The 27,381-nt window shown below is 36.5% G+C and overlaps 1 protein-coding gene across 2 annotated transcripts in view; it reads right to left on the reverse strand.

Annotated features, from left to right (window-relative positions):
* Positions 1-27,381, reverse strand: part of DNA2 (DNA replication helicase/nuclease 2) — a 47,315-nt gene that overhangs the window by 13,708 nt on the left and 6,226 nt on the right. For both annotated transcript variants that reach the window (XM_074232386.1, XM_074232388.1), the window contains exons 4-17: positions 26,122-26,267; positions 22,617-22,748; positions 21,010-21,229; positions 15,584-15,701; positions 13,797-13,962; positions 13,087-13,281; positions 8,351-8,581; positions 6,956-7,072; positions 6,767-6,876; positions 4,526-4,635; positions 3,499-3,723; positions 2,184-2,377; positions 1,988-2,077; positions 111-315 (exon numbers count right to left, since the gene is read on the reverse strand). In XM_074232386.1, the coding sequence (XP_074088487.1) occupies positions 111-315; positions 1,988-2,077; positions 2,184-2,377; positions 3,499-3,723; positions 4,526-4,635; positions 6,767-6,876; positions 6,956-7,072; positions 8,351-8,581; positions 13,087-13,281; positions 13,797-13,962; positions 15,584-15,701; positions 21,010-21,229; positions 22,617-22,748; positions 26,122-26,267 (2,259 nt within the window). The remainder of the gene's footprint in view (positions 1-110; positions 316-1,987; positions 2,078-2,183; positions 2,378-3,498; positions 3,724-4,525; positions 4,636-6,766; positions 6,877-6,955; positions 7,073-8,350; positions 8,582-13,086; positions 13,282-13,796; positions 13,963-15,583; positions 15,702-21,009; positions 21,230-22,616; positions 22,749-26,121; positions 26,268-27,381) is intronic.

Genomic DNA, 27,381 nt, shown 5'->3' on the forward strand with positions numbered 1-27,381 from the left:
TAGCAAAAATATTAACATTTCCCAAATTGACTTTTAGAGATTTAAGTAACATAAACATAACAAGTCTGGAAAGATACAAGGTGTTAAAAAGGTGACACTGTGATATTTACCTTTTCTGTGTTAAGAAAACAGACAGGATTCTTTGGTTCAAATGCCCCCTTTAGCCAAGAAGTTTCAGAATAATCTCCGTGAACTTGGAGATTCAACATCACATCTTTTAGGTAGGGCAGGCTGACTGTGGCATTGGCTACCTTGTCTGATCCACACTCGAGTTTCCCTTCATACACTAGTTTATTACTTAAGGACATTACTGTACTAAAAGAGAAAGAACATCATTTATTTCGGTAAATAAAACTTTATGAAAAAATTAAGTATGAGGAACATTGCTGGCATTCATTAATTCAGTAAGCACATTGAGAGCCTACTCTTTCAAGAGCTCATACTAGGAATTATGACAGATTCAAAGTTAAAATTAGATGCATGCTTTCTCCTCATGTCCAAACTAGAATATACAGAGATGTTCAAAAGGGCAGGTCTCAGTTGTGTGATGTCATCATCATCATCATCATCATCATCATTAGAATTTTGCAAGACAATACGGTTAAGTGGTTTGCCCAAGGCCACACAACTAGGCAATTATTATGTGTCTCAGGGCAGACATGAACTCAGGTACTCCTGACTCCAGGACCAGCGCTCTACCCACTGTGCCACCTAGCCACCTCCCGTGTAATATCATTATTAACAGGGAAATAGGGAAGACTTCATGTAATGTGGTAGTCAAACTGGATTTTTAAAGACTGCCAAAATTTAACAGGTGAAAAGCCATTCCAGGCATAGGGACTCTCATATCCTAAGTCAAGTCACAAAGAAGGGAGAAAGTTGAGTAAAGAGTTAGCTAGCAGAGCAGCTAGGTAGCATAGTGGATAGAGCACCAACTCTGGAGTCAGGAGGACCAGAGTTCAAATCCAGCCTCAGACATGTAATAATTACCTAGCTGTGTGACCTTTGGCAAGTCACTTAACCCCACTGCCTTCCAAAAACCAAAAAAAAAAAAAGTAAAAAGTGGCAAATGAATAAATTGCTTTTTAAAAAAAGTTAACTTAGCTAGAACATAGAAGACATTGAGGCTATGTATTGTCTCAAGTGAAACCACAAGGTGAGAGACAGGAAAAAAAATGATGATGATTAGCAAGGGACAAGTGGTCGATATTAGGATGATGAATAGGTTTAGTGTGAAGAAGAAAGTCAGAGTAGAGACCAAGGAAGTTAATGATGGAGAGTTTAATCTTAAAGTTATAAATCTTGGGATCATGTAATTCTCAAAAACAGCCAAATCTGAGGTGTAGCCTTTACATTGTACAGAGAAAGTGGAGTTGAAGAAGGCAACAAGAATACTAATGTCCCCAAAGCTGTGGCAGAAAACTGAGTAAAGGAAAAAAAAAGAGGGAGTAAGGTGCAATGAGAAGTTAAGTGAGAAAATGGGAGATCAACCTGAAAGATAAGAACAATAAAGATAGGAAGATAGGTCATGTTGCAAAAAAAACAAAACAAAACAGAAAAATAAAAGTTATTCAGCGGTCCTGTTAGGAGAATGGTCTACAAATGGCAGTAAGGGACAAAACAGAAGCCCTGCTCTTCTCTGGACTCTGGTCAGAGAACTCAGAAAGAGATCTTGAAGAAAGACTCTTAAGGGGCAGCTGGGTGGGACAGTGGATAGAGCCACGATCCTGGAATCAGGAGGAACCGAGTTAAAAACTGGCCTCAGACATTTGACACTTACTAGCTATGTGACCTTGGGCAAGTCACTTAACCCCATTCCTCACAAAAAAGAAAAAGACTCTTGAGTATTAGTTTAAATGTTCACAGATAAAGAGGAGCTTCTTGGGGCAATAGCAAGGATCTGAATGCCATAATGGAATGGTCCAAGATGGGAAAGCCAGGGTGAGACAGAACTCATCAGGATAAGGATAAGGGTTCAGAGAAATACCTGTTCATTCTATACTGCACATTCAACTGAACAACTGCATTACATTTCTGCTCCAGCCTCTTGAACAAACTTTCACTCATGCCAAGACCTCTATTATCAAATGAAATAGATATATTAGTGAACTGAATGAATACTCAGCTCCATGTTGGAAATCACACAGTGGAAATCCAGTGTTCCCGGACCACCTATTGCTTACCTTGCTTCACTATTCAGTACAAGGGGAGGAAGTTGCAGATGGTCTCCTACCAGTACAAACCTAGATGAAAAGAAGAGTGGCCCTAGACATGCTGGTTGGCTAATTTGGGAGGCTTCATCCACAATACAAAAGTCAAATCTTCTCCGGGAAAATATTGGGTGATTTATTCCCATACATGTTGTTGCAACTATAGGCTAAAAATAAATAAAATATATTTTACAATACAGTCTACAAGAAGTTTGGGAGTGACTCCAAAAAGCAAAGCAACAATTTCTTCTGTTACTTAATAGCAAAAATTCTGAAATAGAACTTCTGAAATAACAGCTTCTAATGGAAAACTGAAAACATTATCACAGAAGGAGAAAATTAAGTGTCTCTTTCTAGACAACACTGAAAAATAGGATTCACTGAACTTTTGTGTTAGCCATATCTCACTGTATAGATGATCAAGAGAGGCTAAGATGGTGAAGTCACCATACTATTCACGTTAAGTAACAAAGAGGGCTGAGAGATGAGCAGAACCAGAAAAACACTGAACAACATGGGGATGATGGTCAACTCTGATGGACTTGTTCATTCCAACAATGCAACAATCAGGGACAATTTGGGGCTATCTATAATGGAGAATCCCATCTGTATCCAGAGAAAGAACTGTGGAGTTTGAACAAAGACCAAAGACTATTACCTTCAATTTCAGGAAAAAAAAAATCCCATTATCTCATTATGTAATTTAACTCTTTCTTATACTTTATTTTTCTTCCTTAAGGATATGATTTCTCTCTCATCACATTCAACTGAGATCAATGTATAGCATGGAAACAATGTAAAGACTAATAGACTGCCTTCTGTGGGGGGTGGGGGGAGGGAAGCAAGATTAGGGGAAAAATTGTAAAACTCAAAATAAATAAAATCTTTCTATAACATCAAAAAAAAAAGTAACAAGAGAGCTAAGACTAGGCCTCAGACACTTGATTCTCTGGATTCTTTGTTATATCCCATATATTTCCTGATTCAAATCAAAAATCTTCATGGAATGTTAATGCAAATGGGGTCTTAAAAATTACTAAGATTAAGAAGTCATAACTTAGTAACCAGTATTAGATGTTTAGGGAATTGACTACAAGTGCCTAAATTATGCTCTTAGTACAAAAGGTGGACATTCAACCAAAAAAATAAATCTCTTCCCAAAATTTGATAAAATGCTAAGCATGGATTCCCAGGAAGATTTAAAAATCCCTTCTCTCCATGGCAGCAGTGAGTACAAAAACAAAGAGGTAAGTGAATGCCAGTGATAGCACACCCATATTCCACTTACTTCACTGCTGTAGAGCTCCTCCAGGCGAGCTAAAGATTGAATAGATTTTTCTTTGCAGATTTCTTCCTCTGTAAATTTCTGAATGCTGGGATGAACCTTCAGAGTTTGGCCCAAACGCAAAAATCTTACTTTAAATTTCATTAACTTCAGAAGAATATTATCAACAGCAGAGTGAGTGTAACTGGTTAACAAGACGCTGAAACCACATGCATAGAGGATTCTTACCTGAGAACGGGAATATAGGCAAATCAAAATATATGCAATTTCAGGTAATTCTGAACATAATCAATATAAACAGTGATATACTAGAAAACATAAAATGAAACATCACAGAGAGTAAAGAAAAAATTTCTACTAGAAAGTCAAAATGTTGAATAAATGCAATATTAACAATACTGGTAATATTTTAATTTAGGAAAAAACTGATATATTATTGTCTGATCTTGCTATCTCTTATACTTTATGCTTCTTCTTTAAGGATATGATTTCTCTCTTATCACACTCAATTTGGATCAATGTACAACATGGAAACAATATAAAGACTGGCAAATTGCCTTCTGTGGGGGGTAGGGGGATGGAAGTAAGATCAGGGGAAAAATTGTAAAACTCAAAATAAATAAAATCTTTTAAGTAAAAAAAAATAAAAGGCAAAGAGGAAAAAACAATACTGGTAATATTATACACTTTAAAACTTTAATTTTCTACAGGATTACTTTTAAAATTTGCCAACACAAATAAAATTAAAGGAAAAAAACTTATAAATTTCAAATTTACCATTTTAAAGGGAAGAATATATAAAATATACACAAACCACCGTCAGGCACTATGAAATACAAAATGCAACAAATTTATCACATTATCACCATTTCTCAGTTCAGTTATAATGTGGCTATTTGAAAATTTCGAGAAAAAGCCAATCCATAAAGATACTTTTAATTCCAATCTGCTTCTCTGAGCATATCCTTTGAACTGAAAGGAGACGGACAGAAGAAATACATTATTTACAAATAAAAATATAGATCCTTACAAGAGCACAAATTGTTGTAGTTTTCCCAGTGCCAGGCATACCAACAATAAGAGTGTAGTCTTTTGAAAGAAGTACTTTTTTCATTGCTTGCCTCTGGGGTTTATTCAAACCTAAAGTATTTTAGATGAAAAAAAAAATGGATTTTAAACAGAAAATGAAGTATTTTAAGAACAATATTTTAATTCTGACTTCTAACAAACTATGATTTGGCTTCTCTCACACAGAAGTGACCATGGACTTTCAAAGCCTGAGCAAAAGCTTATAAATCTGGCAAGGCTTTCAGGCTTCCACCCATGCAAATTGAGGAGCTGCAAGATTAGAACAGAGAGGTTCAGCACTAGACCAGGCACAGAGTGAGAAAGCCTTTGGCCTTGACCACTCAAAACATAAAGACATACACAAGATGGCCTGCAGTGCTCTGGCTCCTCTGCTTCTGCAGTGATAGAGGTCCGAGAGCAGAAAAGGAGGCAGAGGGGGCAAAGAATCACAGGTTTAAGCACCTTATAAGTATCAGCATAGTTGGTAACCTGAGACCCTTCCTCAGAGATCAACAAGTGACCATGCTATGGAAGGATGAGGAGCTGGATCACTGCACTCTCTTAACTGCAGCCAGACCACAGGGGCAGCTAAGCTTGGGACTGACTCAGATTCTCCTTGACAATAATCCACATTGATTGAATCAAGGACAGCCTTATGAAGGAATAAGAGGTAGGGTTCTGATTAATCAGTCACACAAAAAAGTGAAAAGTACAGAAGATACAACATTTCACTGGGCTTATTATTTGATCATAGAAAGGCACTTATCTGGTGAAACAAAACACAGCCATGAAGACTTTTCTCCTATGTGATCTCTCTTATAGAGATTACTTCAGAGAGATAACAGAAATAAGCTCATTCAACCATTATTTGATTAACAATATCCTTTTAGGAATAAAGCTACTAATCAAAAGTGTTTGCCATGATCATGTATATCTGGATCTAAATCACAAGGGAATAGCATCTATAAGGGAGACCCTCCAGATGCTTCTTAGAAAGGTTTGGTGCTGATAGTATCATACCCAGAAACATCCTTGGAACCTTCCAAATCAGATTCATAATCACTCAAAAAGGATACCTAATTATCCACAAAAGAAAAACCAGGTATGTGAAGAAGCTGATGGTCAAATATGTGCTGTTCAGATGGACGGATAATTCTTAGATATGATCCTTAAGAACCTACCCTAATAGAAAGAGGCTGCAGATGGACAACTGAATTAAGCCCAACTGAGATTAGGAGGAAGACCACAGGCTAGACAGAATTTGGGAAATGAGGCAATGTTTTCATGTAATTCTAATTTCACTTTGAAACAAAAATTAATCTTTATTTTAACTATTAATACTCTTCCAGAGATGATGAAGACTTATGTAATACAGAATAACAAAAGAAATGGAGTTGCTTGGAATAGAGATTTGGTCAGATATATATATATATATATATATATATATATATATATATATGCAGATAGCACCAACAAGGGATAACAGATGGACAATGAACATAACTTCAATAGTAGTCAAAAAATGGCAATAGATAAAGAGGAACTTAAAATTAACAGAACTTTCTATGTGTCAGCAGGCCCTGAACCAAGTACTTTAAATTATCTCATTAAATTCTCATAACAACCTTGCAAGGCAGTATTATCAGTACCCCATTTTACAGCTGAGAAAACTGAGGTAAACAGAGGTTAAATGACTGGCCCAGGGTCACATGGCTAATTAGTATATGAAGCTTTATTTATATTCAGATCTTTCTGATTCCAACTCTGGAGCTCCATTCATTGGGCCACCTAGTAGCTCCCAAAAGCTTTAGGTGAACCTCCTCTGATGGATTTAAGGAAGATTATGGGCTGCAAAGAATGAGAAATTAGGTGTGACCTATTCTATAGGTGGGAGTAACTAACTACACAACTAAGATCAAAATTCCACTGAAATAGAGATTATTTTGGGGGCAGCTAAGTGGCACAGTGGATAGAGCACCAGCCCTAGAATCAGGAGGACCTGAGTTCAAATCTGGCTCATATACTTAATAATTGCTTAGCTGTGTGACCTTGGGCAAGTCACTGTTAACTCCATTGCATTAAATAAATAAAATTTTATTAAAAATTAAAATTTTTTTTAAAAAATAGAGATTATTTTTGCAGTTTTAATAGGAAGTAGAACAAAGAGAAGTTAATAAAAAAAAACACCAATCCTAGCTTATACCTTTTAAAATGTTGGCTACTGTATCTTTTGCTTCATGTGGCAGTACAGAACTCAGGTACGGTATAAACTGTGGTTCACGGAAGTCAATGATTAAATCTCGAAGCTTCTCACTGGAGAGAAAAAAAAATGCTGTTTTTCTAGTGTTCTCTAAGAGTCTAGTGAAATGTTGAGTTACTTATTGATACCAACCTTGAAGGGGTGTTTTCCATCAGCTTAGAAAGGTTTCCTAGGGAAGTTTCAATACCCCCAATTCTTTCCTCATAGTCTAATCTAAACAAGGTTGATTCGGGTAATTTTGACAAATTCCTGAAAAAAAAATGGACAAATATTAAAAAAAAACACTTCATTTAGAAAATACCAATTTAAATCAATAATAGAAAGTAAACAAGTAGTTAAAAATTTAGATTAATTAACCACTGTTTTAGATGTAGGAAAGAGAGGATGCACCTAACAGAAGGAGAGAAAAATATATTTTCTGGAAGTCTGAAAAGTCTTTTGAAACAGGAGAGAGAAAACTGCCTCTATATATTCCCTAAGAAGACCATGACATCAGGGAGGTGATGTCATGACAAGCACATGGATTGGATTTGAGTGAGGGACTGCATTGCTAAGTCACCAGCCTCACTTTCTCCTCCAGAGCCAACTGGGGCCAGTGGTCAGATAGGAATCAGGACTAGAGATGGCCCTGGATGTGGGGCAATCAATTAAGTGACTTGCCTAAGTTCACACAGCTAATAAGTGGCACATATCTGAGGCTAGATTCAAACTTCTGTCCTCCTGACTCCAAGGTCAGTGCTCTATACATTGTGCCATCTAGCTACCCTTATAATGTAAGAATAGTAACAGAAGCTCAAAGAAGGTCACGGGAGACAACATTCAAGAAAGCCCTCAATCCAATCCATGGCCTCAGGTGTCCGCTCAAAATGCAAAATCAGGGAGGAAGAAGCAGACTCTAATGCAACCAGTGTATCACTGGAGAGGCAGGGAGTTATAATGATGGAGCTTCAAGGCCAGCCATGACCTTGCAAGGTGACCCTGAAAAAGTCATAGACTTTCAAAGTCCTCCAGTCTCCCTCTGCCAGAGTATTGGCTCTTTTGGATCAGCAGAGGGAGGATGCTCACCAGGGGCATGGATGAAGTTAAAGGAGCTAACTTTTTTTAAAAGTTGGTTGCTGAAATGGATGGGAACCTTGGGAGGATATGACAACTTCTTAGGATCTGTGAGAAGTAGGAAAGGGAAGCTGAGAATAGTTTATTATAAACCCTTTATTTTGGGAAAGAAAATTTCAGTTCAGAGAAAGCATAGATAGAATACCCCCTGCTTTGTTGGATTCCCTTTGGTCAGTTCAGGTATGTCCTTCCACACCTTTCTATTCTGACTCAATCTTGCACACAGATTCCACTGAGGATTTAACCAAGGCAATAGAGGAATTCCTGTTGTCTTTTGAATTATCTATTCAACTACATTATCTCAACATTCATATTTAACTGAGAATCCAGTTTACAAAACAAAGAACTTTTAAAAATTGTTCTGACTTTACTTAGTTTTTACTGATCCTTTAAAAACAAGAGAAACGGATTCACCTGTCAAGTAAACAGGTGATTGTAGTCATGTTGATCTTTTTCACATATCCGCTACTTAAAGCAAGCAAACTTCTTTCTTCTCCACTTACGACGACCCTGTCTCCTGCCATTAGGTTTGTATTAGGTATCCTACTATCCTTTCGTTGGAAGTTATGTAAATATTGTCCACTAGAAACAGTCAGTACATCATCTATCCTAATCAGATTTCCAATGCAGTCACCATTCTTCTCCCTATAATATGAAAAGACATACAAGGAAACCTCTTATTAATATCCTAACATTCAAGTCTCCCCACCATTGCATCTTTTTTTTTCCCTCCTGGACCCAGATTTATGCTAAGGTGCCAAGTTCATGAACGTCTACTGCAATTTCCAATTATCTACACTCATTTTTCATAAGTATTTGTTAAATATCTATGGATTTTGTTATGCAACTAACTAAAGAGAGAGAGTCCAAGATACATATACCCTGAAGAGCTGTGTCTGGTAATAGTAAGAGTCAAGTCCTCTCTTCTCTTTGCCTCCCCTGCAAGAAATCCCCAGGTGTGAAGTCTTGAAAATCCCAAGAGGGAAAGATATAGGATGTAGCAATGAGCAATACATTGGATCCAACTCATCAGGGATTCCAGGTCAGTGGCACTCTGTCCTAAGACACCATAAAGGGCCTTGAAAAATCCAGTTCTCCTAACCTGGAAGGAAGCTTTATCTAAGGAGGGCTGATTTAGTACAGGAAGCCAAGTGACCCAGCAGGGCTCACCACTCCAGACAAAACCATATCTTAGAATGGCTCTGTTATAGAACCACAATTCAAGTCCTAACACTGGAGACATGAATCCATCAAAGATAGCGACCAGATTAAAAAAAATTACTGGACATCTAGAAATCCCCAAATGGAGAGGAAAGAAATTCAGAAATTCAAAGAAAAAAATGGATTTTTCTACAAGGACTTTGTGAAGAAATAAAGCAAGAAATAAAAAGCCTTGAAAAGAAAAAGTTAGGAGAATAGTTTAGAAATTAGTAAATCTTTCCTAAATAATGTAGTCCCTGAAAACTAGAATAGGCCAGAAAGAAATTATGACATTATGAGACAGAAATATTAGAACAAAATCAAAAGGCTGAAAAAATAGAAGAAAAAGTAAGATATCTGATATAAAAAAGCTTAAGTTCTCATAAAGAGAAATTAAGAATTACTGAATTTTATTTAAAAAGTACTGGTCCTGAATTTCAAAATATCAGAAATAAAAACTGTCAAAATCTATCAGAATCAAAGGAAAGAATGAAGACAGAATCTATCTATAATTTCCTGAAAAAAAATAATTCAAAGAAAATACCCCAAGGAATGTCACAGCCAAAATCCAGACATAAAAGAATAACACTGAAAGCATAAAAAAAAAAAAAAAAGAGCAGATTAAGCACCAAAGAACCAGTCAAGATCACCTGAGACCTTGTGATTTCTATTATAAAGGGGGAGATCTTAGAACACAATATTCCTAAAAGACAAAAGATACAGGCTGACAACCAAGAATAATTTACCATACAAAGCTGAGCATAATCCTATAGAAAAAAAAATTGGACCTTTAATAGAACAGAGGACTTGAAAGTATTTCAGTTGAAAAGACCTAAGCTGCATAGCAATTTCCAAGGGTAAGAAACAACAGAGGTTCTGTCTTGAGGATTGGAAGACAGCAAAGAGAAGGGAAGGAAAGACAGGTCACAGAAAAGTAGGGGGTAGTATGAGTGGGTGGGGAAATTGCTGTTTATCCTAAATGGGTTCCTGGGAAAAAGTGTGTACATAAGTGGAGGAAGGGATGGAGAGAAAGAAGCAGGGAAACCAGACCAGGCAATGTTGAATACTCATACACACACATAAACATATTTGGCATAGAGATACACTGAATTCAATAGAGAAAGGAAGGAGAATAATGGGGGATTGCAAGCCAAGTAAATTTCCTGTTCCTGGGGAGACATTCAAAAGGAAAAGAATCCCAAGGAATACCCAACAATTGGAGAATGACAGAATAAATTGTATGTAGGAATGTAGCCGAGTATTACTGCTCTCTAAGAAACAATGGAAGAGAAGATTTCAGAGAATCCTGGGTCATATGAAAAGAGAAAGAGTAAATCAGGAGAACAATTTGTAGCAGGACAACACAGTAAAGAACCACAGCTTGGAGTGTCATAAACCTAGGATTAGTACAATGATCAAACATGTCTTTGATGAAGCACATTCTCCACACTTCCCAACTCAGATATGATAGACTCAAGATGGGTTCAGAGACAAGCATTTTGTATGCAAACACTGTGAATTTGTTTTGCTTGATCATACTTATTCATGACAAGGGTTTGGTTTTTTCCTTGATTTTTTTAATGAGTAGAAAGGGGTAGGAGACAAGTGGAGTAAACAATAAGAAAGAAGAGGGGAGAAAAATCATTGAAACCTTGGAAAAAATGCACAGAAGGAAGTTCAAAAGGAACCACAGACAAAAAGGACAATTTTGAAAGCAATGTTATGGCCAATGTACGAATTTATTTTGCTTGAAGACTTTCTCAATGTGGGGGAGTGGAGAACTAGTAAGCAGAGAAGGTAAAAACTTCATTTGGAAAAAAAAATTTATCATTAAAAAAGTGACACTGAATTTATCATATGCTGTTTAAAAAAAGCAAGGGAAGGACAATGAAATGGAATTGTATGGTTTCATATTCAGTCCTATATTCTATTGTATAAAATAGAATTAGCCTTTTTGATGTTTAAGTTAGGAATGAAAAATATTAAATTATTTAAAATTATTAAATTATTTTAAAAAATAGACACTCATCTACTAAGTTAGGCCATTAGGCCATTTCCCCTTCTATTCTGGGGCTAAAAAGAAATTCTTAGAAATCTTTTAGTATGAGTCTGTAGACACTTAATAATTACCTAGCTGTGTGGCCTTGGGCAAGCCACTTAACCCCACTGCCTTGCAAAAAACCTAGAAAAAAATGTTTGACAGCCTATAATTTTCTCAGAATATGCCCCAACAGCATTTCAAGCCATTTATAGAGTAGTCTTATAGAAATAGAAAATGACAAAATTTAGAAACATTTAGAAAATAGGTCATTTAGGAGCAGCTAGGTGGTGCAGTGGATAAAGCACGGGCCCTGGAGTCGAGCACCTGGGTTCAAATCTGATCTAGCTGTGTGGCCTTGAGCAAGCCACTTAACCCATTTGCCTTGCAAAAACCTTTAAAAAAAAAAAAAGTCATTCAATGAAAAGAAAAATGCAGTGATGCCCATCAACTGGGAAGGGATGAATAAGGGAATATGATTGTGATAGAATACTTCAATGCTAAAAGAAGTAAGGAACAGGATGGCTTCCAAAAAACCTGGGGAGAATTCTATGAACTGATATGAAATGAGGTAAGCAGACAGAAATATTGTGACAATCAGCTAAGGTTGTGGAAGCCTTAGCTACTCTGACCGATACAAGGTTGCAAGGCACTTCCAGGACCCATTATGCAAAATGCTATCTATCTTCAAAGAAATAACTAATGAACCCTGAATACAAACTGAAGCATATTTTTTATACTTTATTTTTTTGTGTGTGGTTGATTGTGTCTATGTGTAAGTATGTGTTTTCTTTTCTAAGAACAGCTAATATGGAAATATGGTTTACATGATTTCATATATATCGGTATCAATTTGCTTTCCTTCTCAATGGGTAGGGGAGGAGCTGGCAGGAGAGAATTTAAAATTCAAAATTTTTTCAACAAAAAAATCTTTTATATGTAATTGGAAGATATCTACCAAAATAAATAAAGTTTTTAAAGAAAACAAGCTTCCAAAACAAATCAAACAAATCTTAGCAGAATTTTTTTTTTTGTGGTATTAAAAACTGGAAACAAGTAGGTGCCTTTTAAAGAAGGAATGGCTAAACAAATGGTGACATGGGAATATAATAGAAATATTATTGTTCCATAGATATGACAATGAAGAAGTCAGAGAAATTTAGGAAGACTTTTATAAAAGTATAATAAATGCCAAAGATTACAAAAGGAAACCAACAGTACTGAAATCAGTAATCAAATGTTAAAAAAGTCAAAAATCCTCAGTGAAGAGCCTTGCAATAGTATCAGTACAGTGGCTGGACCTGTCCCTGTTTCCCCATGCTGTCTCACTAGAAAGTGATCCCCAGCAAGCCACTGTTTGTTAGAAACATGCTACAGTTACTTATGTCCACTATTGCCTTAACGAAACTCATGATTATTCAGAAAAGTTTGGCCTAAATGGCCATATAAGGAAAATTGAATGCATGCAAAATATCTCTTGTTCAGATGTGAACTGAGTCCGTATTAGCACCAATTTCCAGGTCTAAGACTACAGATTAACAAGCAAGAGTTAAGAGTTGAAAAAAAGGGATAGAAGGGGTCTAAGCTGTATATTATAAACTATGACTATAATCCCAAGTGCCAGTTTGACCCAAGAAACCATCTTTTTATCACCAATATTCACCACTGCTGTGCATAGTCTTAAAAAAGACCTCTAAATAATGTTTATTCTCATTCTGAGGGGTCTTCCAAGAACCTTGGAAATCAGCTACCACTACCCCAAGCCCCTCATTTTCCAAGCAGCAAAGCCATGCAGGTAAGTAGCAGAGTCAAAATTTGAACCCAGGCTCCAACTTCAAAATCAAACCTCCTACCACTAGAGTCCAAAGTCTACCCAATAAGGGTCTAATAAATAATAAACCATTCTGCTTACCTTTCTGAGGCCGACATTAACCATATATTTCTGTGGCTCCTCCTCCTATCCTTTGACTGGGACTCCAGGGTTATCATTAGATACCAAAGGCTGAAATACTGGAGATGGGAACGCTTCAGATGCTGGGTAGCCTTTTCTATTTTAGGCAACATGGCAGGTGGAATGAAGCTCTTGTCCACCTGTTGTTCGACTGCTCTAAATTCAAAGCTCCATGTCAGAAAAGTACTGGAGACAGTTCAGATTATTATATTAACTCTTTCTTAAGTACATGGAAATCTAGGTTAAGTAGATATATATTTTGGATATTATTCAATATTTTAAAGAGAATCAAAAGGTTTTTAAATATAAACTACATAAGAAGCTAATCTATACTAAATGAATTGTAGTCTGGGATGATGGTAGGAGAAATCAAATTTATGAGATCATAGAGCTGAAACAAATGGAAAGGGAGGCAGCATTTTAATAACCATAATAACAAAGCTAATTCTTTCAACACTATTAAAAGGAACTCAATCTATTAAAAATTTATAATAGCTCTCTTACAGAGTAGGGAGGCCAAAAGGGATCTATAATGACATATATATATATATACACACACACACACACACACACACACACACACACACACACACACAGGTGACTTAAAAACAAATATTATTATGATTTATAAAAAGCTAAAACACAAAAATAAACAATTTGAAACTCATTACCTGCTATAAAGAGCACAGTTATACATTTGTGAGCAATATTTACAGGTGTAACTATCAGTAATGATTGGCGGCATGGGTGCCAGCTGAGTTTGTTCTGTTCCCGCATTGGCTTTTGTGACACCATGAAACAAGTAGAAAGCCATCTGATTTCTTAGTTTTAACAACTCTATTTTTTAAAAAAAAGAGAAAAAATATATTCAATTCAATTTAATTACACATAAACATGAATATTAAAAGGCAGGTGATGCAATAAATAAAGCACTGAACCTGAAGTCAGGAAGACCTGAGTTCAAATTCTGCCTCTGACACTTAATAATTACCTAGCTGTGTGGCCTTGGGCAAGCCACTTAACCCCATTGCCTTGCAAAAAGGGGGGGGGGGCGTTAAAGAGGGAACTCTCAGGGTTGTTGTAAAGACCCAATGAGATGTTTGTAAAGAGTTTCATATAGTTCTTGACACACAGTAAGTGGCTAAAACATGCTATCTTTCCTACATTTTGGTGGCCTGTCCCCCCAAAAAATCAGACATAGATTTAGTGCTGGAGGAGACCTTGGAGACCACTGATTCAAAGCACCTCATTTTATAGCTTAGGAAATGGAGGCCTAGAGAGATCAAGATCAAATAGCTAGTAAGTACTGAGGGCTGGTTTTGAACCTAGGTATTCCTTATTCAGGAATAGAATTCTAAAAGATGAGAATTTTCCAAAATCTAATTTAAGGACTTTTAAAGTCCTACCTGCCTTTTAACATTTCTAATCACAAACGAGAAACACATTTCATTTTGCCCTGCAACAATAATGAGGTAGTTTTCCATGTATAGTATATCCTGGAAGGCTGAGAAACTTTTATAATGGTAACTGCTTAGACATTTTTAACCTATATCAAACTGTTGACTTTCTCAATGAAGGGGGTTAATGTGGGAAGAAGGGAGAGAATTCCAAAGTCAAAATTTTAAAAATTGAATGTTAAAACTTGTTTTAACATGTAACTGGAAAAAAAATGAAATTAATTTAAGAAAAACTTGGGGAAGCAGCTAAGTGGCACAGTGGATAGAGCACTGACCCTGGAGTCAGGTGTACTGAGTACCTGAGTTCAAATCCGACCTCAGATACTTAGTAATTCCTTAGCTATGTGACCTTGGGTAAGTCACTTAAACTCATTGCCTTACAAAACAAAACAAAAAAAAAAAAAGAAAAACTTGTAAAGTTTTTACATCTGAACTGATGCAGGAGGTAAACAGAATGAGAACACTTCACACTGTAACAGCAAATTTGTATGATGACTAACTGTGAGTGACTTGACTATTCTTTTAAACATTTTTTTTAGTTTTTTTTGCAAGGCAGTAGGGTTAAGTGACTTGCCCAAGGCCACACAGCTAGGTAATTATTATGTGTCTGAGGCTGGTTTTGAACTCAGGCCCTCCTGGCTCCAGGGCCGGTGCTCTATTCACTGCGCCACTTAACTGCCCCCTATGACTTGACTATTCTGATCAATGCAATAATCCAAGACAGTTCTGAAGGACTGAAGATGAAAAATGTCCCTTTGCAAAGAACTGATGGGAGTCTGAGTGCAGAGTAAAGCATAAATTTTTTTTTCACTTTCTTGCTTTGTTTTTGTAACATGGCGAACATGGAATTGTGTTTTGTATGATTTTATATGTATAACTGATATCTCATTTCTGTGAGGGGGCAGAAGGGAACAGAAGAACTTGGAACTATTTTTTTTATGTTAAAAAAAATTTTTTTTAAAAGAAAAGAACAAGAATAAATTAAGGTAACTATTACTTACCTCTCCTATCAAGATGTCTGGCAGGCACTGAATACATGTTGCCAGTTCGGAGGTAGAGAAGCAATCCAGATTCTGGATCAGCTCTTCTTTCCTGGCTTAGTAGTGTATAGAGAACAACCTAAGAAATCATTTTAAAATGTCATAAAATGATAGAAACAAATACTGATGAGAGCAAATGAGGCTTCCTAATAGTAACTATTTTCTTGCTACTCAAACATCAACATTCCTCTCAATTTTGTTTTTCCCCTAAAAGAAACCTCTAAATTGCCAACAACTTCAAAGATAAGAAAGACTTTTCATATTTTAACATTTTTATCCAGAGTTTATGATGCCAGAGTTTGTGAAAGTCTTTAATTTGCCTTCTGACAGACTCACATTTGTATGGATTAAAAATTAAATGTATGGAATATTAGAATTATCATGCAGAACAAATATAATCAAATTTTAATTAAGGAACAGGTTCTACTGCCAAAGTTAATTTTTAAGCCTCCAAATGAAATCAGAAAAATATTTTCCCACAGAAGCAATTGTATATTGCTTCTATATATAGTACAGGGGTTCCTAATTTGATTGATAATGCAATTATAGTATCATGCTCCTAGAGAAAACTTAATCACAGTGTGCTTTTATAGGAAAAATGTGTCTTCACAATTCCAGCCTAGGGCTCAATTTTTCTAGCTAGATCCCTCTAACTGGACCCTGACAGAATCAGGGTTTCTGCTCATCTGCTCTGTCTCACCTTCTCCCCTTGACAGGAGTTGAGGCGTGCCTCTGCTCAAAACTGTTAATCAGTGTGTGGGCCACAGCAAGGGTACCAGCAACCAGGTGGGTGCTTTGGGTGTTAAGTGGCAAGAGGTCATGGGGGGAAAGATTCTGTCAAGTTAACCCCCAAGGGCCATGTTTGTCTTCCTCCTAGTCAGATTCCTTCCTTATTCAGACCCTCAGTATTAGCTAGCCCATCTGCTTCCTTTCCTAATGCTACTATCTATTTCTACCCCCCCCCACTTTATCTTTTTTTCCGCCAAGCACTAGGTACATGCTACTAAATGGGAGGCAGAAAAGCAATCCAGCTTCTGAATCAACCCTTTTTCCTGGCTTAATAGTATATAGAGAACAAACTAGTAACCTATTTTGAAATCTCATAAAACAATAGAAACAAATACTAAAATAAAGAACTCTGTCTACCCAGAGCATTTCATATATTGCTAGGAATAAAGAATCTGAGATAGAGTTTCTGATAGAAAAAAAAATATGGAAATGGCAAAGGGCTTGGGAAGCTACCACTGAGACTAGAACAAGGGGAAATCAGTGACAGATGGGGAGGAGTAAGCAATTCCCTCCTCACTCTATTTTCCTCTTACCACTATAGTCTTTTAACAGGAGAAGCTATAAATTGGATGAGAGAGTTCAAAGATTCCAGCTGACACCCAGTAGAAAGGGGGAGTTCCTGAGGCCACTGGTCCTTCCAGTGACTGACAGAAGCCAGACAATGAACAAAGACCTAATACTACGTGAGTATAGACATCTGGGTTAGGAATCATATTCCAGAATACCAGATATCAATCATTTCAATGGGTCAATTTAGTATTCCTAAAGACATCTGAGAAATATTAAATCAATTTTACTTTGAGAAGTTTGTGAGGGACAAGATTAAGGAATTCAGAGCCATTTATTTTCCAGACAGCTCCCTAATGTAAAGCAATCCTAAATAAAGACTCTCATCAAAATGATCTGAATACAATTTCATCAGTTGTAGAACCTGTTTAAACCTAGATGCAAATACATGAACAATGTAGGTCAAATTGAGAGTTATTGATCACTTTTCATGTAGAGCATGTTGATGGGGTTAAATTTACAAAAGATCCATGCTAATAATCGTAACCCAAAAAATAAATCTGCAAACTGTTCTATTAGCTGAGTGCTAAAGATAGGTTTTTGAAAAACAAATATACTTATATTTTACTAAAAAACTGCAATCCCATCAGCTATGTTTCTTCTGAGCCCAGTGAACAATCAGCAGTTAAGAAACAAAAGATTTCTCAAACTGACAGAGACAGAGGATCCCAGATAAAGACTCTCCAAAGAAAATGTTAGTTCCAAGAGCCTTGCTATTTAAATCATTTCCAGGAATACTTAGGGTAATTCAGCTGCCAAGATACTAAGGAATGGAAAAAATTAGTACTGGAAAAAATAATATTCACGCAGAGTTTGGTGTCTGAAATTGATAAAATTCATCTGAACATGGAAAGCTGCTGTGTTGTTAAATAAATAAAATGTTAAATATTTTGTAGTGTTGGTTGATGATTGAAATTCATATTTACTGGCAATGTTTTAACACAATTTCAGAACCGTCCATATGTAGATATAAATGTGTAGCTATAAATATGTATATATGTGTAAATAACTACTTACACCCTCTGCCCCTGGCCCCAGTACCACCACAAGTCCTCCACCAATATACCCACTCAAATTGCCAGTCAGACAACTCCCAAAGCCCGACATATGGAGGGAAAAAGGTTCACTAAATACAATTTTGAAGGCTCCTAAGGGAACTTAGCCAATCATCATCATCATATTGTTTCGATATAGAAAATGGGCTGCAAACTTCCAAATAGTCAATTTAGAAATGGACTTCTGACATGAAGTTTATTTGTAAATCAGGGACTACCTGCTAATTAAAATAAGGAAGTTCCAAAGTTAGGATTTATCTAGTGTACACCTTGTATATTGAGAATTCTATCCTTATTTCTACGCATTAAGAACACAGTGCTCTCACTATCAACTTGTTCTAGAAAATGGAAACTTGGTCACTGCAACCAAAGTATTTTATTATACTCTACATACCCAAATTTTGCTTATGATTCATCTTCTGGCACACAGAGAAGCTGAACTTAACAAAATGGAATAATTCACTTCGGGGGTACCATGATGAGCCAATTTTAGACTCCTAAGTATTTCTCCACAACTCAGCAGACCCAAGTGATTTTAGTCAAACCTGTCTGCAAAAACCAAGGGGAAAAGCTTGAAGGTCCCCAAAGGTGCTCCAAGAACCCAGCCTCAAATCTTTACAACTTAGTAATGGATTAACTCCTTCTATTCAAATCTAGCTCAGCTTCTCCTGCTTGCAGGGTTCACAATTGAGTCAAATTTCAAAGTTAGAAGTTCAGTCCAAATAACACGATTATCCTAGTATAAAACTAAAATTTTCAGAGAAGGAATATAGTTGTTGCCTCCTACAACCCTCAATGCTTGTGAAGTCAGAAGCAAGAAAAAGACCACCCAAAATGACTTTAAAACTTTCAGGTCAAAAATCTACTATCTAGAATACAATTAACAACTGCAAAGAGAGTCTTGATAATATAAAGTTCCTTTTGCTAAGGTTCGACTATAATACTCAGCCTGTTTCACAAAAACATTTTATATAACATCTTTTATAATTTAAAGTTTTTAAATACGAAAAAAGGAATGGTTTACTCTACATAATACAAATTGATGTACAAGACACGTGATTTTTTCATTACCAATCTAAAGCAAATGATAAGATTACTATAATTAGGTTATAATCAGTGTTTCCTGATATATATACAAGTGATAACAGAGTTTTGACTTATTGTTATTGTAATGATTTTGATTTTATTTTCTTCCATCAAAAACAATTCAAGAGGGGTGGCTAGGTGGCGCAATGGATAGAGCACTGGCCCTGAAGTCAGGAGTACCTGAGTTCAAATCCAACCTCAGACACTTAATGATTACCTAGCTGTGTGGCCTTGAGCAAGCCACTAAACCCCATTGCCTTGCAAAAAACTAAAAAAAAAAAAATTTCAAGAATGCTTAAGTTTTTATCTCATTTGAATGTCACAGCTTCTAACTGGAGGGATTTGCATGCACTGATGCTGAGCAAGCTAAGCAGAACCAGAAAAACATTATATAACCTAATAGCAACATGGGGGCAATGATCAACCTTGATGGAGTCACTCATTCCAACAGTGCAACAATCAGGAACAATTTGGGGCTATCTGCGATGGAGAATACCATCTGCAATCAGAGAAAGAACTGTGGAGTTTGAACAAAGACCAAGAACTATTACCCTTAATTTAGGAAAAAAAACCTGATATCTTATTGTCTGATCTTGCTGTCTCTTATATTTTGTTTCTTCCTTAAGGATATGATTTCTCTCATCATATTCAATTTAGAACAATGTATACCATGGAAACAATGTAAAGACTAATAGACTGCCTTCTGTGGGGGGGTAGGGGGAGGGAAGTATGATTAGGGGAAAAATTGTAAAACTCAAAGTAAATAAAATCTTTATAGTCCAAAAAAAGGAAAGTCACAGCTTCTATCTACTTCAGTTGGGAGCATCTCAAATCATAGAAATATTAAATATACCAGTAATACACAGTCCCCCTATGTAATCTTGGATGAAATTCATTAGATATCAGGGAGAGGGAGGAAATTTAAGAGAAAGTTTACAATTCTGCTACAACTGCTGTTTTTTTCCTAAAGAAAAATTTCTGCATATGAGGGAGTATTGCTGTTCTATAGGAAATCATGGGGGGGTTGGAGGGGGTAGTTCAGAAAAGTCTAGCAAGACTTACATCAACTTGTGCTGAGTGAAATCAGCAGCATCAGGAGAACATTCTACACATTAACAGCAACATTGTGTGATGATCAACTACGATGGAATCAGCTCTCTTAGCAGTACAATAATTGAAGATAATTCTAAAGAATGTGTGATGGAAATGCCATCCACAACCAGAGATCTACAATGAAGAGTAAAGCATACTATTTTCCATTTTAAACATCTGTTTTTATGCCTTATGATTTTTTGGCTCTCTTATGATTTTTTCCCTTTCAGTCCTGATTCTTCCTTAACAACATGACTAACATGAAAATGTTAAATATGATTGTACAGGTATAACCTAAGTCTGATTATTCACTGTCAAGGGGAGGAGGGAGGGAAGGGAGAAAAATGTGGAACTCAAAAATCTTACCAAAAATGAATGTTCGAACTATCTTGGAATATGGTTGGAATAATAAATGAATAAATTTACAATTTAAAAAAATTAGAAAAAAGTTTCTGTCCTTAACAGCACACATTTTTTTTTTTAGGTTGTTGCAAGGTAAATGGGGTTACGTGGCTTGCCAAGGCCACACAACTAGGTAATATTAAGTGTCTGAGACTAGATTTGAACCCAGGTACTCCTGACTCCAAGGCCGGTGCTTTATCCACTACGCCACCTAGCCGCCCCACAGCATACATTTTTAAGGTAAGTTTTCTTATAATGAATCAACAGGAAACATCCCCAAATTGAAAGTCACAATTTAGAATTAAAATAATAAAAGGCATATTATTGCACTTCAAAGATTTGTGTGAGCTCTTGGATAGATTTAATGTCATCCATTTTAAGAATCTGCATCTGTACCTGGCTTCTGTGTTCAATAGAGTTAGATTCCTTGCCAGTTTTAAGCTCTAAAGGCATAATTCTACATGTAGCTTTGGACTCGCGATGTATTTTCACATTGACTGTGACATCTATCTTGCCCTTCAAGCCAAACCTTGGAGACCAAATGTTCTCTTCAATATCCAGAGCTTTTGTTACTTGAATCCTACAAGATGATTCATTCTTGTTTCCATCACTGAATCTGGGAAAAAAAAAACAATTTAATCTGAAGAAAAAGAGAAAAAAAAGATGACTGTGCACACAAAGTAATCAGTATATGAGAACATGCCACACTTCCTAAAAAGACTCAGCATAGCCTAGTTGCAAAATCCACTATCCTGGAAGTCAGGAAATGTGAGGCAAGTCCCAGCCAGGTGACCTGGGCAAGTCACTGTAAGTAGCATGGTGGACCTGAAGGCAGGAACACCTAAATTCAAATCCTGTATTACTAAGCTGTGGGAACCTAGACAAATCAATAAAGCACTCTCAATCTCATTTCCTTTATTTATAAAATGAATCTATTCATGAGCAATGAATATTTCTCTAATTTTATAGGGTTATTTATTTTTAAGGGAGAGCTAAGTGGTGCAATGGAGAGAGAGCTGGATCTGAAGTCAGGAAGACTCATTTTCCTGAGTTAAAATTCAGCCTTATTAGGTGGGTGACCCTGATCAAATCACTTAACCTTGTTTGCCTCAGTTTCCTTATATGTAAAATGAGCTGAAGAAGGATATGGCAAAGTATTCTAGAATCTTTGCTAAGAAGTCCTCAAATGAGATATCTAATGTTTGGGGCAGCTAGGTGGTGTAGTGGATAGAGCACCAGTCCTGGAGTCAGGAGGACTTGAGTTCAAATCTGACCTGAGAGACTTAAAAATTACCTAGCTGTGTGATCTTGGGCAAATCACTTAACACCACTGCCATGCAAAAACAAAAACAAAAAAATCCCCAAATGGGGTAATAGAAACACAACTTAAAACAATTGAACAACAACAAAGTTCTGTAAGGAGGGTATTATAACTGTATCTAGCTAATTCCTATATATGAATAAATGGGCTAATATTTTTTCCATTCTGTAGTTATTTTTGAATGAAAAGTTTTAACTTCTTACCAAGTTTTATTCATAATAAACAGAAATGGTGGTTATTTATAAGGTTTCATTTCAAATATTGAAGTTATTAACTACTTCATTTAATTTTTTTCATTGACTATTTAAGTTTTCTAGCCAGAACATTGTATAATCGTGAAGAGTGATAGTTTTAGGGGACAGCTAGGTGGCACAGTGGATAGAGCACTGGCCCTGGAGTTACAAGTACCTGAGTTCAAATGTGGCCTCAGACACTTAATAATTACCTAGCTGTGTGGCCTTAGGCAAGCCATCTAACCCAAATGCCTTGCAAAAAAAAAAACCCTAAAAGAAAAAAAAGTGATAGTTTTGTTTCATTTTTGCCTATTTTATTTCCTCAGAAATTTTTAATTCATTCAAAAGACTGACTGCTCAGTCTTGAAAAGATACAACTCAACGGCACTGAACACAAGAGAATCCTAACCAATGAGACAAAAAAGAGTAGACTAGAATGGCCTTCTTACGAAGTGAGGGATGTCATAGGAAGACCCAATGAAGTGGGCTTCTCCATGAAATCTTCAGCCCATTTAGAAAACGATGGAAGATAGTCTTCTATTTCTTGTTTAAATTCATCTTCTTTCAGGTTTAAGTGATACCTTTGAAAATAAGAAATTATGTAGTGAATATACAAGAGAAAAAAGTGATAACAAAGATAGTGAAGAAGCCAGTAGAGGCGATATAACCCAAAGGCTAAGTTCACACTCTAACCTCAAAGATCCTGGAATAAGACTTGAATTCCATCTCATGAAGAAGTTCCCTTCAGAGAGTCTTTTCCATGGAAACCACAAGTCAGTGGCAATGTAACATGATGACATTATATGCACAGGTGAATATCATGTACTAACAGCCTCAAGACTGTGGCCCACAGCACATTTCCCCCAACTCCCTCTTTATAGTGTAAGGCTTGTTTGTCTGTTGTCTCTGACTACAACTAACAGCATCTGCCATGTCAAGCTAAAGGATTTCTCACACTAAAATTCCATAGACTCAATAAAAAAATAAATGAGGATTCAAAGATGTTTTTAAAAAATAAAATACTGGGTGGAATAGACTAGGTGTAAAAGCAGGAGATAATTATAGTGATCTGTTGTTTGATAAACCAAAAGAGTCCAGCCATTGGGATAAAAACTCCTGCTTTGATAAAAATTGCTGGGATAATTGGAAATTAGTATGGAAGAAACTTAGATTAGACCAACACCTCACACCCTTTACCAAGCTAAGATTCAAATGGTTACAGGACATAGACATAAAAAACAATACTATAAGCAAATCAGAAGGTCAAGGACTAGTCTACTTGTCAGATCTATGGAAAGGGGAGCAGTTTATGACTAAGGAAGAGTTGGAGAACATCACCAAAAACCAATTAGATGATTCCGATTACATTAAATTAAAAAGCTTTTGCACAGATAGAACCAATGTAACCAAGATCAAAAGAAACATAGTAAATTGAGAAGCAATCTTTACAACTAATGATTCTTACAAAGGACTCATTTCTAAAATATACAGAGAACTGAGTCATATTTTTAAAACAAAAAGCCATTCCCCAATTGACAAATGGTCAAAGGATATGCAAAGGCAATTTACAGATGAGATCAAAGTAATCCATAGCCATATGAAAAAATGCTCTAAATCATTAATTATTAGAGAAATGCAAATTAAAGCTTCTCTGAGGTACCACCTCACACCTCTCAGATTGGCCAATATGACCAGGAAGGATAATGATCATTGTTGGAAGGGTTGTGGGAAATCTGGGACACTACTACACTGTTGGTGGAGCTGTGAACTCATCCAACCCTTCTGGAGAGCTATTTGGAACTATGCCCAAAGGACAACAAAAATGTGCATACCCTTTGATCCAGCAATACCACTACTGGGTCTATACCCTGAAGAGATGAGGAAAAAGGGTAAAAACATTACTTGTACAAATATATTTATAGCAGCCTTGTTTGTGGTGGCAAAGAATTGGAAATCAAGTAAATGTCCTTCAATTGGGGAATGGCTTAGCAAACTGTGGTATATGTATGTCATGGAACACTATTGTTCTATTAGAAACCAGGAGGGACGGGATTTCAGGGAAGCCTGGAGGGATTTGCATGAGCTGATGCTGAGTGAGATGAGCAGAACCAGAAAAACACTGTACACCCTAACAGCAACATGGGAGTGATGTTCAACCTTGAAGGACTCGCTCATTCCATCAGTGCAACAATTGGGAACAATTTTGGGCTGTCTGCAAAGGAGAGTGCCATCTGTATCCAGATAGGGAGCTGTGGAGTTTGAACAAAGTGCAAGGACTATTCCCTTTAATTTAGAAAAAACAGATATCTTATTGTCTGATCTTGTTACCTCTTAGACTTCTCTTCTTTAAGGATATGATTTCTCTCTCATCACACCCAATTTGGATCAATGTACAACATGGAAACAAAGTAAGACTGACAGAGTGCTTTCCATGGGGGTGATGGGGGGAGGGAAGCAAGATGGGGAGGAAAATTGTAAAACTCAGATAATATCTTTAATAAAAATAAATTAAAAAATAAAATAAAATACTGGGGTGGCTAGGTGGCATAGTGGATAAAGCACCAGCCCTGGAGTCAGGAGTACCTGGGTTCAAATCCGGTCTCAGACACTTAATAATTACCTAGCTGTGTGGCCTTGGACAAGCCACTTAACCCTTTTTGCCTTGCAAAAACCTAAAAAATAAAATAAAATAAAATAAAATAAAATAAAAAATAAAATAAAATACCTTTGAATGCATTGTCTATATAAAAGGAAGTGGGGGAAAATGTCCTGCATAGTCAGCATACATAAGGACAAGAAAAATAACTTGTTCCAGTTCTGCCCCTTTGGACCTGCGAGAAAACACTTGACCTCCCTGGGCCTCATGTTACTCATCTGTAAAATGGTTCTTTGTCATACTTCATCTCCTGGTGATACAGGATGGCTGGGAGATCCAAAAAAGAGGAGCAAGAGTATACAACATGAAGAACTTTACAAAAGCTAAATGCTATCACGGCTCTTAGTAAGAATATTGAAGATCCCTGCTGACTCTCGGTCACTTAGACAATAAAGCCTCCATTACTTCATCTGTAAATTGGGGATAATAATGCCATCACTGCTGACCTCGAAGTGCTATTCTGTTGAGATCCTTTGCAAATGTGTAACCTGATGTAATCTGAAGACACTGTCACCTTGTCCAGGCTTCTTCCACACTGTCCTCAGAGGCCAGTAGATGGATGCAGTGTCACACAGACCACTCTAGGCCTCAGTTTCCCCCCCATAAAATGAGGGGACCCAACCAGATGATCTCTCCACTCTCTCTAATTCTACAACTGATGAAAAGGCTTTCACCAATTTAACTATCGAATGAGTGAAGCCGGTAGACTTGGAAAAGGACTCAACCTTGACCTCAGGGAACCCAGGGTTGAGGCACCAAATCACCTGGATGTTCAGAGACATTTGACATGCAAGTTGTGTTCAAATTTAGAGCTTGAATTTGGGCCACGATCATGAACCCACCTCAGGGTTTCTGAAAGTCTACAGAGCACCTCCTGCTTGTACATGCTTTGGAGTTGGAGCCTCTTTTGGTCATCTTCCCTAGTTGGCAAATGTCACTCTTCAATGTTCTCAGGTCACTTGCCCCTAGAACTCTGCCCTCTTTCCAAATGCTATACAAACTTCTCTGCAGTGTGCTCACACCTAAGGAAAAACCTGAGTAAGCAGGGCTCTCCTTTATGGGAACCCTTTTAGACAGTCTACAGGGCTGCTCTAAAGTTTTATTTACTTTCTAATACTTTTCCCAATAATCTAGACTGCTGGAATGTACAGGGATTTATTGGGCAATGTCAACTGAGCAAAATAGAGAGAGGCAAAAAGCAAACACAAATCCCAGTATGATCCAGACATTTTATAGAGATTCCAGGAAATGGAATTCCATAATAGCCATTAACTTCTAGTTCTGATTAAGGGACTTACATTTCCTTCAGGTATTTTATTTCTTGAACAGTTTGTAGAGCAAGTTCCTGGAGCTTTTCTTGGGCAAAGCTGTCAGTTATCGCTTTCTGGAAAATTTCATGAAGGACTGTACCAATCAGCATTTGATGGGAATTGGGATCACAGCTCTATAAGAACATAACAAATGTATTTCTGAGGTGCTGCAGGTTAATAGACATAGTTACCTAAGAAACTGATATTTTTCTAATATTAAGCAACCAAGAGAAGATAAAATATTTTTCTTTATCTAGTCTTCTTTCATCCCTGAATTGTCCAGTAAATTCTCACAAAGTGAGACTGTCTAAAGTACTAATCTTCAAAAAATTAATTTAACAGTCTACCTCACATTAAGAGACACAAGTGGATTGGGTCTATACCTTGAAGAGATGATGAAAAAGGGTAAAAACATCATTTACACAAAAATCTTTATAGCAGCCCTGTTTGTGGTGACAAAAAATTGGAAATTAAGTGAATATCCTTCAATTGGGGAATGGCTTAACAAACTGTGGTATATGTATGTCATGAAATACTATTGTTCTATTAGAAACCAGGAAGGATGGGAATTCAGAGAAGTCTGGAGGGATATGCATGAACTGATGATGAGCGAGATGAGCAGAACCATAAAAACACTGTACACCCTAACAGCAACATGGGGGCGATGATCAACCCTGATGGATTTGCTCATCCCTTCAGTGCAACACTCAGGAAAGATTTTGAGCTATCTGCTATGGAGAATACCATCTGTATACAGAGAAAGGAATATGGACTTTGAACACAGACCAAAGACTATTACTGTCAAATTAGGAAAATTATGTAATTTTACTGTCTCATACTTTATTTTTCTTCCTTAAGGATATGATTTCTCTGTCATCATATTCAACTGAGATCAATGTATAACATGGAACCAATGTAAATACTAACAGAATGCCTTCTGTGGGGGGTGGGGGGAGGGAAGCAAGAATGGGAGGAAAGTTGTAAAACTCAAAATAAATCTTCCTTTTATAAATAAATAAATAAACAAACAAACAAACAAACAAACAAACAAATAAATAAGAGACATGAGCAGGAATGTTTAATGTTCTTAATAAAGGCATGTTTAACAGGTGTATTTTAAAAACTTATTGGAAAAGTTAATTTTATAAAGATCAAAACAAGTCTTTTTTAAAAAATCAAGTTTTCCTTTCTCAGAAATGCAAATTAAATACTATACTACCTATTATCCTATTTCCCTATAGAATGATC

The sequence above is a fragment of the Macrotis lagotis genome, chromosome 4 (genome assembly GCF_037893015.1).
Source record: "Macrotis lagotis isolate mMagLag1 chromosome 4, bilby.v1.9.chrom.fasta, whole genome shotgun sequence".
Classification (NCBI taxonomy): domain Eukaryota; kingdom Metazoa; phylum Chordata; class Mammalia; order Peramelemorphia; family Peramelidae; genus Macrotis; species Macrotis lagotis.